Genomic DNA, 12872 nt, shown 5'->3' on the forward strand with positions numbered 1-12872 from the left:
TCTGGTTTCCTGGGAACACAAAGACACAACATCCCACATGTCCTTGGCATACCTTATACCCAATGAAGACAGAACAATGAATAAATACAGCGAAAACAAACCAAAATATTACGAAGAGGATCAACTATTATCTTATTCCACCTGTAAAAGAAAAGGCCACTACAATGTGGCCTTAAGGATGTCAAAGAATAAAAGAAAACATTTTCTCTTCTATAATTACCTTGAATCTACTTCTTCTTCTTCATTCTAATTATGTTTAGAAGTGAAGGTACCGCTGCTTGAGTCAAAATGTGTTCACCCATCATCAATATTCCAAACAGTCATTGACATTTTAGGCATTTAGTCGACACTCTCACCCAGAGAGACGCATGATGAGCTCACATGTCGAAGTGAGCCTGGATTCTTAGATGGCTAATCAATAGTAATGAAGTCAGGGGTTGGAGCCACAGCATCAACACATGAGATGCACGAAATCTTTTCCATTTCAGCACAGAACCGTCACACAAGGAGAAAAACGAGAATCCCCCATCAGGCATTTTAGAAAATTCAGCTCAAGTCAGCGTTTGTTAAAGGTGAAGCAGCACAGCTCACATTAACATTAAACAGATCAATAAAGCAGGGAAGAAATCAATGGACAATGAATATTAATAACACCTCCAAACCGCAGACGTACACAACATTAATCCATGCACATAACAGCGGTGACATAAAACCACCTGAAATACATTTTTTTTAACCCACATAATCCGAAAACGTTTTTTAATGAACAAAGATTGAAAATGTTGATCGTGAACATGTTGTAGTGGTTTTAACGGTAGAACGAGCGATAAACACAGGATGTTATTTCTGCCGATTGTGGTCTCTCAGTCAAAACAGTGGAAAAAGAGAGAAGACGTAATTTGATGAAGTGCGGCATCATGGGAGTTGTTGTCTTCATTGTTAAACAACCGGCATTGCTGATAAAAATCTACCTGCTGTGACTCAGAGAGGTAGTGTTTTAAAATTTTATTCACATTACGTTTAGTCACGTTCACTCACTTCCTCACTCTGACTCAGGCAAACAGGTGAACAGGTGAACAGGCGAACAGGTGAACAGGCAAACAGGTGAACAGGCGAACAGGTGAACAGGCGCACAGGTGAACAGGCAAACAGGTGAACAGGCGAACAGGTGAACAGGCAAACAGGTGAACAGGTGAACAGGCGAACAGGTGAACAGGCAAACAGGTGAACAGGTGAACTGAAATGTTACCCTGCACAAAATTACAGATTTCTTTGGGTTTGGAAAACATAATAATGTAATGACACAACGCAAACATCCAGTTGTTTTAGGCATCTAAAACAGTCTCAAAATCAGATGGTCTGTTTTATAATAATGATATTGTTTATTTGATTAGCACGTATCAAAACCAATGTTTCACAGCGCTGTAAAACAGATGTAAACAAATGTATGAATTAAACAGGAATAAATCACAAGGAAAAGAAACGACTAAATCGGTAAATGAAACAGCAGGATAAAATATAAAAGTGCAGCCCTATAAAGAATACAAATTGTAAATTAATAAAATGTTAGATAAATAATACTTAAATACTTATAATAAAACCTTTTGCTAAAAATAAGACTTTAGAAGTGATTTAAAAGAAGTTTTGCTGTCCATCTGTGCACGAGTCGTCTCAAGGATTCAACCATTCAAACCAGTTTCAACAAGGTGTCACGAGGGCGAACACGTTCGACGGCAATCAAGTTGAGGTCAAATCAGCTCATATCTGGTTGTTTGTTCTCCTCGGGAGAGGAAAGGCTCTTAAAGTTTGTCAGAAGGTGTGCCAGACCTTTAACCTGCAGCCACACCAGTGGCTTCGTACAGCAAACCCTCTGCAGGCACATAAAGGGTACTCAGTAACGGCTTGTGCCCTGCTGTTCTGCCTTCCAGACAAGCGTACAGGGATAGAAACGCCTGAGCCATGAGCACAGGGCTTCCCGGAAGCGACCTAATATCTTCAATTCATTTACCAGCCCACCTTTAGATAACCTTTAGACTGCTCAATCCTTTTTACGTAGCCTCCCGCCCAGAGGAGCCACCATTTAATCTGACCCGCCCACGAGCCTCAGCACGTATTGAGTTTCACGAAAGATCGCTGAACAATGACCCAGATATGGGCGGCGTGTGGGCGGCGGCTGACCAGCGTGCCAATAACGTTTGTGTTTTAGTGCTGCCTCCGGGCTGTCTGTGTAGGTCATGCGGTAGTACATTTGTGTCAGAGAGGCAGAGGCAGTTGAAGTATTGACATGTCCTTCTCATGTGACTGTCGGCGGGTAACTACAGGCCATCTGCTCCTCAGAGCGATGCCCTGCCAGCATCCACACGTTCATCTACTGCAGCATGCCTGGATCATGTTCAGATAAATCCGGGAACTCTGCGTGGAAATGCAGTTGCTGCAAACACATCGCTGACAGATTACCACGTTGTGAGGTTGTAATGCTGAATGTGGAAGTAAACGGCTGCTTCTACACACCCAGCAGACCCAGAGAAACATTTTCATTCATCTGGAGTTTTGTGTTCACCTCCACACTCTGGTTTGGTGTCCAACAACTCTGTTACTGCTCACCAGCTAGTTGCTAACTGCGTCTGTCTGCTGTTTGGTGGTGGCCTGGTAGCTTACGGTGTTTTTTATTTTAGTGCTTCTTCTCTGGAAACAACAGGAAAGTTACACTTTATTACAGCAATAATGTCTGCAACACTAAAACAATGAGCTGAAAAGAAGCTAAAATGCACCGTAAAGCTGAGGGGTTTGGGAGATTTGGGAGGGATCTTATGTTACATGCAGTCATCTGATCTATTGTTAGAAACATACTGACTGAGCAGCATTAATGTATCAAGTTCTTAAAAAGTGAGCAAACTCCACCAGCTGAGGAGAAAGGCCAAACGCATGAGGCTGACAGCACCGGAAAAAGCTGCTGAGCAGACTTAGAAGACGTTTGCAGTAGTTGTTACGGTGTCATTTTTTAAAATCTTTTTTTGTTGTTGTTGTTGTTTTTCTCTAATTACATAAACATGATCATATTTTTAGCATTTTTAATATCTTGTAAGCACAAGCCTTTAAGTTTTGATGATGACAATTCCTGGTAGAATAAAACAGGAAAACAGAGAGACAAACAAATCAGTGTGTTCTCTTCCTGCTTCTACAGTTTGAATATGTTTTGTTATGAAGTTACGTCGTCTCATGTATTCTGCATTTACGAGACACGACCGTCTGACGTGAGAGGTATTAAAACACGCCGTACTGTGCGCCAAAAGACGACATCCCGCGTGTCCGAGGGTCTGACGTCCGGTTCTCGACCAGCGTGGCTCAGCGTGGCTGCGCTCCAATACGTCTCTGCTGTTCTGTCCTGTTGTTTCTGACATGCAGACGATACAAAAGACGCGCGTCAGATGTGCCCGTCACTGCTGAGCGCATCAGTCCTGCATCATCGTGAGATCAGCTGAGGTTATTATGCATGTGGGTCAGGCATGAGGAGCCTCGCTGGAAACCGACTGCATCACACTCTGCATCACGCTCTTTGTCTCCATAAGCAGAGCGAAATATGTGACCAGCAGTCCATAAGTCCTGCACTGTTTATCCCGGATGACGGATTTGGAGATTTCAGTGTCTCATATTTGTTTTCTGGTCAATAAGCATTAAACCGAAGTGAAAAAGCAAACTGAGAACAAACAGTCTGAAACAAGAATTGGGTTTATTCCCGACTGAGACACAGGTCTCACTGCCAGGATGTCAAATACTGATGTTTTGTCACGTCTCTCGGCATCTCACCCAAACACAGAGGGTTCCCTTCAATGTCTGCAGAATTTAAATTGTGTCCAGAGTGAATGTATGAGACGATCAGAGAAACCTAATCTACAAAGCCAGAAAGCAAACGTGAAGCCAAACGTTACCAGCGTTGTCCTACACCTGACCACGCAGAGTCTGTGCATCAACCATGTGACAAATGTGCATAATTGATGCATAATTGTCATCATTAACACAGCATGGCAAATGAACAAACACGTACTGCAAGAATCCGAAGCATGAAAATCTAAGTTTACAATAAAAAGTATGAAGGACAAACTATAATTAAGTGTCTGCATGAGACAGCAGAGTAAACAGGCTGACAGAAAACAACAAGAGGAACAACAAGAATGTGCCGGAGCCACAGAAACCCTGTGACTGAACTGGGCTCAAAGACAGTGACGGCTGTCAAAAACACGTACGTTACTTTGGAGGCTAAATTAACACGGCGAGTTGGTGCAAACACTGAGACATCAAGAGCAACATTTAAAAAAGTGAAAAGAGAAGCGCACCGTTCGACTTGTGGTCAAGCTGAACTCTGGAGTCGTACGTTAACAGTCTGAGCCTACAGACCGGTTCCTCCGAGAATCACAGGCGCTTAACAACTGCTGGAGTTTGGAGATGGAAAAAAAATGCTTTGCCACAATGGATTAAATAATGTGAAAGCAGCATCCTAACTGGACGGGACAGTGTGTTCTTTACCAGCAGCTAATTGTTATATTGCTTGTACTCTCTGCATGAAGACAGCATTGATTTCTAATAATTATTTTTTCTCACAGGAGACAATCCTGACAATCCGACTTTACAGCCTGACAGGCATCAGGTGCACCATGTGCTGATGATTGCAGAACATCTCGCAGGCCTGAGCCGTCTGCTGTGGAATAAATACGCCGCTAAGCTATCAGCATTACAACATCTAAGACCCAATCAAGTCAGCCTGTTAGTCAGAGGAGAGCTGGCAACTCAGTCAGCACCGTGACCCCCCCTCGCTGTGACAGCAGCCCAAAGCACATACATCAGTTCTGGCTCCCTGTGCTATAAATAGCAGCTTGAGTGTGGAGTCTAGTGCAACACACCACGTATCATAACAGGAGCGTTATGTAAGGTCCTGTCCTGTGCGTCTATACAGGCTGACCCCTGGTCTTCCTTCCTGACAGCTGGGTTTCCCTCACTGAGGATGCTACGTCCCCAGGCGCAAGCAAAGGAGCATTAAGAGTGAAGGAGGACTGACACTGACACTTAATGTCAGCCTGTGGGCTTCTGCCATTTTCAGGAAATGTCTCAGCACACGTCTCAAAGCACATGTTTACACAAGTCGGACCCCGTGAGCTACGTTAGCACACAGCTAATTTTGTGTCGGAAACGTAACGCATTCTGGGTGGATACTATTAGGCTGCCAAACGCTGAGGCGAGGAAGTCATAATCACGGCGTGTTTTTTGAAAAATAAAAGTTTTTTGTGTTCTCTATCATCGTGCAGGTTCGTTAGCATCAGAGCTCGAAATCATCAGTTATTTGCCACTTTTCTCATGTGCTTGTGTCGGCCCGACGTCCTCTCAGCACGTGTTTGGTCAGAGATTTTTCAGTTTGCAGGTTTGTGTCCATCGTCATGTGTGCATAGTGGGACTCCCCCCCGGCCCCACCCCCCCCTGCAGGCGGTCGGTGCAGAGCGCTGAACTACAACATCGTAGCACGAGTCACTGGAACGTTCTGTGGCAGCGAGGGAGCCAATCACATTTGTTCACTCTTCCCATCTGCCATGTAGAGGGGAGGGGAGGGGAGTGAGGGAGCTGCACAGACAAATAGGATGTTTCAGCTGATGTGTGAAGTTTAAGTGTTTATAAAAGCTTGTCGACTGCAGAGAACAAACTGAGTCTGCAAAACGTCTCTTTTATTGTTTCTGTCTTTGCTGCTCGAAGCTCATCGCTGCAGCGTTTCTGCTCCGCACTCTGCACGTCAATCCAACAGTTGATGCAGTATTTCAGTTTCCGGTGTTCTTATCTTTATCTGGTGGCTTTCTGTCCCAAAGGCACATTCAACCTTTCTCACCAAAATGCTGTGAACGTCTTAAGGCACACATTGTAATGAAAACTTAACACTGACATCTGCAGCTGTCATACTGCACGCAGAGCTGAATTCAGACGGACGTCAGATGGGCGACAACAGAAGGCGGATCCTCCTCGTTCGTTTGAATGAGGTGAGACACTGAGAGCAGTGGTGGTGCCAGTGCAAAGGCGCATCACTTGTCCAATGTTATTGCTGTATTTGCACTGTTGATCTGGTGATCACTGCAACAAAGGATAAAATAACTGTCCCTGTGATAACTTTCCACAGTCATAAAATCCTATAAACTGCAGTGCAGCGCGCAAACGTCTGATTAACCTTAAACTCTTGGATCTGTCACTCGGACTGGGCCTCCTTGATCTTGCTGAAGCCACCAACACGCTGCCAACAGTTCAGTCCTGCATTGTTATCTCCCAGAACTGAACCATTAAACAGATTTTTTTGTCTGCTCTGTAACTCACTTGTCCAGTGTTTTCGTTTGAGGAAAAGAATGTGAAACCAAAAAGGAGACATTACTGCGGGTTTGATTTCACGATGCCGCTCACCATCCATCCATGTGGGCGGTGACCTTATTTTAACACACACCGAGCCACACAGCAGCCTTCCTGCTTGAATCTGACTTGACAAACCTGCACCTTAGCTTGTTGAACAGGTGACCAAACAAACACTGAGTGGAGAACACGGCTAACATCAGACATCATCCAAACACGATCATCTTCCCACCTGCAGCACATCAAACAGCATGTAAATGTTCCTGCTGGCGTCACTTCAGTCCGCTTCGACATTAATTCACGAGTCAGACCTAAAGACGCTTGGCTTCTGCACTGACAGCAGGTGTATCAGCGAGGGGAAGCACAACCATGCAGCGACTCCAGGCAGTGGAGCAGTCGCCGGCGCAGCAGAGGTGGTGTTGGTGGAGCAGTGTGGTGCATTCAGGCGTTCACAGGTTTTTCCTGACCACTGCTGATGTGATTTGTCCTCGAATCAGTGAGCAGAACACATTCTTACGCTAACCCAAGTGCTGTGATGATATCAAACTGGCATGCGATTATCTTCATTCACATCTCGTGGGGAGCAGCAGAGGCGCCGCATTCCTCAGTCGTTCTCGGATAGCAGCGTGAAGGAAAACAAAATTTCATTTATGTTTCCATTTCTGTTTCTTCTTGAAATGTTAAATTCCTTCATTTCTGAGCGTGTTTTGGGGTTATGAACATATGTGGTGATGCTCTATACTGTTCTTATTGTCAACGAATCCAAAGGAGCAGATCCAACTAAGAACTGAATCCATGGATGTCCGAGTATCCAAAGGCTCAGCTCCATGGTGGAGCTATAGCTTAGTCAGGTGAAGAGTCTTCAGCTATGCTAGCTGCTCTGTGATGCTGTACTGCATGCTAACAATAGCATGGCAACATACTCATGATGACAATGCTAACAGGCTGCTGCTTATAATATTTAAAATGTTCATCGTTGTTTAGTGTTAGCATGAACCTCATGGTGGCGCTGGAGGATAAAGGAACCATCACAGTTAGTAGGTTTCATCTACGGTGGCCAACAAGGACAAACGTGACAAAACATGCACGAAAATCCCTTCTTGACCCCCGTATTCATCCTCTTGGAACCATGAATGTCTACAAATAGAAAATGTTGTGCCAATCCTACCGGTAGATACTGAAATATTATTTCACAGGATGTGAAAACTTTAACCTAATCGTGGCTCTAAAGGAAAAGTCCTTCGTAGCGCTGAGTCCTGCTGCTTGTGTGGCTACAAACACATCAGTGAGTCACACTGCTGCACCGGCTGACATGTTCCTTCATTACCGTGAACACAAAGAGTTTACTTTGAATCACACACGCCATCATGCTGCTCCAAATACTCACCACCGCACCAACAGTGTATTCATCCACAGCTAAAAATAGTGCAAATGAACCATTTCCCTCCGTTTGGTAGAACACGCCCACCCTTGGACCAATCAGAATAAAGTATTTACCCAAGAGATTTAAGGTACCATATATTACGTGACTTGATAAGCCGGTAGATCAGAGTTTTTGGTTGCTCCTGTTTTCATGGTGATCCAACCTTCCCTGCTAACTCTTCACCAACTGACCTCTGACCTCGTCATCAGGGGTCGACAATGTCTTACATGGCACCAAAGTGTACACAACAGCGCCATCATCAGGGCACATTAAGGTAAACCTACCTGACCTCGGCCAGGCTGTGAGTAGGCATATATATATCGGGGTTTTTTGTGTTTGCAAAGTCATGATGTTAATCATATTTTATGTTATATTATAATATTAAGAATTTTGAACAACAAAAAAAAAATTTAAAAGCTAAAAAAGCCAAAAGCTAATCTGCATCTACATCGGTCTGATTATTGATGACATCCTGGCAAAATGAACCAGTCTGATGTATCACGCCGATGATTCACAGGGCTGTTACAAAGCATTGGCTTCTTTTTATTCTCTTTTACATTAGAGCGAGCCCTGCGAGATCTAATTCCCATCGACTGTCCCATTGATCGTTTTTCTTGAGCAACATTTCCTCGTTCCATTAAGCGAGACCCCGGGCAGAATTCCCTCAGTGCCTATTAGAGGTATTTGGAGCACATAAAAGGTGAAGGCCGTATCCCTCTACCCCGGGATCAATATGACAGCCTCTCGTCATGTTGGTGGGTCGCCTCAATCACCCAGCAGGTCATTAAAAGGCAGAGAGCACAGAGAATATTTAGGAAACTACAACAGGTCACGATTAATGCTGTCATCATTCACTAAATGGACTGTAGATAATGACAATAAAACCAAGGAGTTAATACGGTTAGTCTGAGTGAGGAGTCGGGTTTTCGGGATCTCCAGATCTGTTGCTGGAGCTGCATCACAGCTCAGCACAGACACAACGGAGCAATTTCAGACTAAAAAGACCTCACTTGAATTAAATCACGTCAGCTGGGCTTCAGAATAACGTTTTGCACAGGAGAAAAGTCCAGCATGAATATTTTAAATTTAATATTAAATATTTTATTTAATATTAAAGTACCCAAAAATTCAGGTTCAGTGAACACGCATGTGAATATGAATATAATGAATATAATGTTTTAAAACACACTATTAAAAAAAAAAGGTTAAAAGGTAATAGATAATATTACTATTTGTTTCACAATTTCTGCTTAAAGCTGAAAATACAAAAGTGCGTTTTTGGATTCTTTCTTACTGGAGCTTTTGCCTTTGCTTTTTCATAGAGGAGACTTAATTGCTGCCATTGGACGATCCTGATTAAATAAAGGTTTAAAGAATTAATGTGAATAAAGAAAAAAAGAACAAAACACTTTCAGACATGCAGGTAAAAATACTGGAATGGAATATGTGAAAAATGTTCTGCTCAGTTGTGGCTCTTGTGGAGCTTTTGTTTCTCAGTTTCTTACAAAGTTAATGACGGTTTTCACTAACAGCATCGTTAACACACGTCTCCACTGGGAACAAACGCTGCAGGCTTCGAGTTTCAGCTTCCACGGCCGAGTTGCACACTGAACCAACTGTGGCTCCCAAACTTAAGGCGAAGCTTAGATTCAAGATGAGCACAAACTCTTCAGCAGGTAAATGTGAGCAGTTTTGAGAGGAGTGGGAGCTCCACACGAGTCTGGAAAAACATGCGTGGACTTAATGGATGAAAAATGACCACCTCAGAACGTGAAGCATCTGCTGCCAAACGGGCCCTGAACGAGACTCTGAACCACATGCTGCCCCGAAGTTCAAATTGGCCTTTAATTTCACCTCAACAACCACAACTACGCACATTAAAGAGACCTGCAAATACATTTTATGTTTTATAAATTTAGGATCGTCCAGTAACGTTCTCCTTAATCATCTTGTTGTTCAAAGGCGTTAGGGCCTTAAAGGGTAAATCCGCCCCGAATAACACGGAGTAACAAGCTGCTGCTTTATTCTTTAAGATCCCTCAAAACACAACCTTTCACCGACACAAAACCAGGAGAAAACCAACTTACCAATCGCTCCGGTCATGACGGTCACCGCTCCCTGCTGTTTGCTGATGTTCTCTGTTGGTGAAACAGGCTTGGCAGGTGAAAACACTTGAACCCAGCAAAAATGAAGAGCATTCAACTCTTCATTCACCTGCAGGTTTTAGTCCACACACACTGAAACCATGTGGTCTCTTCTCTGAGCGTTTTTTAAAATGGTTTAAACACACAGAATCCTACTTTGTGCATGTGGTATTTCTTCACTTGAACGGAACACACTGACATCCACATGAGCTCGTCCTGTAGGCTGTTCTTCACAGATGTCATCTTCACCTGCTAGCTGAACACATCTAACAGCCGTGTGGTGTTTCAGTGATCCTGCTACATATGCACAGCGGAGTAAGGCCATCTGTCGATATGACGCCTCATGACTAATCACACAGCTGCTCCTACTGCTTCAGTTTTCACTAAAACCCACGGTCATTTACATAATCTGCAATGTGACGTCTTCATAACGATCACCACGGCCTCACACAGAGATAAACTACAGACGGGCATGTGAATATTAACACACTGCTTTAGAGCGAATGAAATTAAATCTGAAATTCTTAACGGATCTCAGAAACACTGGTGTGTCCGTTTGAATGAGCGGGTGCCACTCGTTGACCAAACGTTGATGTTAGAGAGACGTCCGACAGGCGATAACGGCGCCATCTGCTGTGGACTCCCTCCCACACAGGATCTGCCGTTTGTCCTGCACAAACTCCAGGGTTTCGTTTTGTTTTCTGATTTTGGCCATTTTCAAGGAGTCAAAAAAACTAAGACAAGTAGAGCAAAATCACATTTTTTTTTATTGCAGTGAGGAAAACAATATTCTGTACAGGGTTGTGCAAGTCAAAGGCAAAATGAGTGATCAGCATGGGCAGCATCTGTTTGAAGAGAGGTATACGTTGCATAGAAAAGGCAAAAGTGAGATCCTTTACACAGCAGCTCAGGCGAAATATAAAAATGTGAAATCATTAATTAGCAGTGTCGCACCTCTATTATTTGTGTTATTTTTAAAAAGCACAGTTTAAAATGAGAAATTCATCAGATGAAATGTATGATTTAAAAAAAAAATGTTTAGCACCTTCAGCATTTCATGGCCTCTTATCTACACGATAAAAGTGTTTAAAAACAGACTTTAACAGGGAATCAAGCAGAAGAAGATGAGAACCGTTTTGTCTTCAGCAGAAGTTGATGGACGCCACACACCGACGCAGCTACACACAGTGTTCGGGCTTATTGAAATGTACTGCAATGGAAACGTGTCAACAATCGTGACTTGAGAAGAGAAAACTGAGCCTGTCGTGTCCACTCAGTCGGCCTTCTTCTTCATGCTGAGCAGCTGAGAGAAGATCTGCAGAGCCCAGTACAGCAGAGAGAGGGAGACAAAGGCCTGGACAACACAGACAGAGGGGGGTTAGGATCACAGGCCTCACGTCCACCTCCTTCAAAATGACGCCTGAGACACCGCGGACAAACTCAGGGGAGACACTGACTGAGCTGAGATGATCACTTCAAGTGTTACTTCAGCAAAAAGCGACGACAGCAACATTCTGGTTTGTCAAAGTGTTAATGAGCCGACAGCTCGAGTTTGAGACGTGCGACAAAGGCAGATACACGTAATTATTAATGCTTTTTATCAAAATCAGATATCTGCCTGCAATGTGAGATTGTTTTCATTATTGATTAATCAGCCAGTTATTGTCTCATTCAATTTATAAATTGATTGGAGTGAGAAAAAAAAATCAGAAAGGAGTAAGTTTAAGTTTAAAGAGCTTATTTTGTGCAGCTAACAGTTCAAAACTCAAAGACACAGTTGATACTTTATGATCACACAAGATGATGAAAACAAGAAAATATTCAGCATATTTTAGAAGCTTGAACCTGTGAAATTTTGTCATTTTTACACAAGAAAATGACAATTAATTGATTATTAAAAACTGTTGAAAACCCTGCTTTAATATACCTGCAGAACCTGACCTCTTTTCAGACTCTTTTCTTTCTCATTAACTGTATATATTTTTTCCACAATAATACTTAATTTGTCTTCCATTTTCTATTGGACTTGTCCTGCCTTCCTCTGGATAAGTGGATCATCTGACCATGAAAAAGACCGCGACAAAAGAAAAGAAAACAGGACATAAAAAGTCTGACGGTATCGTTTACACCCAGTGAACAGAAAGGCAAACACTGAGCCTGAATTCCTAATTGAAAGAAAACAGTGAGGATGGTGCAGCCGGCGGGCTCGGAAGGCGAAGGTGCAGGTCGCCTCCCCCGATGCCCTCACGACGGGGTCAGAGGGGTCACCATCGCGAGCCCCGCTGCTTTACAGAGAGGGTGGGGGTGGTGGTGGTGGGGGGCTCTGCCAGAAACAGCCCTCGCCTCCACCCCTCGCTGCGTTCTGGCCCATAAACTGCATCCTACATCGCAGCCTGAGCCAAAACCAGACCGCTGTCCATCAGAGGCAAAACGGCCTGATGGGAAAAAAAGTTTCCTCGTGGACTCGGCAGCTGTTTTCCTCTGAGAGCGACAGAGCGAGATGGAGTTTAAGACAGACCTCACTCTGCTTTTCTACCTGCTCTGCAAACCGCCTCCCCGCTGACAGCACAATCAAAACCTCACGATGGACGAAGGAAAACAACGGACTCATCAAGGATGTAAAGGGTTTCAAAACACACCAGCCTCCGCTTTTTATTTCCCTTTTTACCTCCATTTTGTCCTCCGAAAATCATTTATGTATCTGTGGCTTTGAAGTCCAAATCAAGCAGATACAAGATAAATCACACGGTTATGGGGGGATCATTTGCATATACGGTGCTGAAGTACAATGTTGTGGTCCCTGAGAAACATTAAACGATGTTAAAGCATCAATTACAACCCAACCCAAGATACAACATTAAAATATAACATGACAGCCTTCTTTATCAAAGCTACCTGTACGACTTTAAATACGCCCAACTGGACGTGAG

At 43.6% G+C, this 12872-nt stretch overlaps 1 protein-coding gene across 2 annotated transcripts in view; it reads right to left on the reverse strand.

Moving 5' to 3' along the window:
- Positions 1-10686: 10686 nt before the first annotated feature.
- agmo (alkylglycerol monooxygenase) overlaps positions 10687-12872 on the reverse strand; it is a 43629-nt gene continuing 41443 nt past the window's right edge. For both annotated transcript variants that reach the window (XM_046399904.1, XM_046399903.1), the window contains exon 14: positions 10687-11296. In XM_046399904.1, the coding sequence (XP_046255860.1) occupies positions 11216-11296 (81 nt within the window). In that variant the 3' untranslated portion in view covers positions 10687-11215. The remainder of the gene's footprint in view (positions 11297-12872) is intronic.

This window comes from Scatophagus argus, chromosome 9, assembly GCF_020382885.2.
Source record: "Scatophagus argus isolate fScaArg1 chromosome 9, fScaArg1.pri, whole genome shotgun sequence".
Taxonomy (NCBI): Eukaryota; Metazoa; Chordata; class Actinopteri; family Scatophagidae; genus Scatophagus; species Scatophagus argus.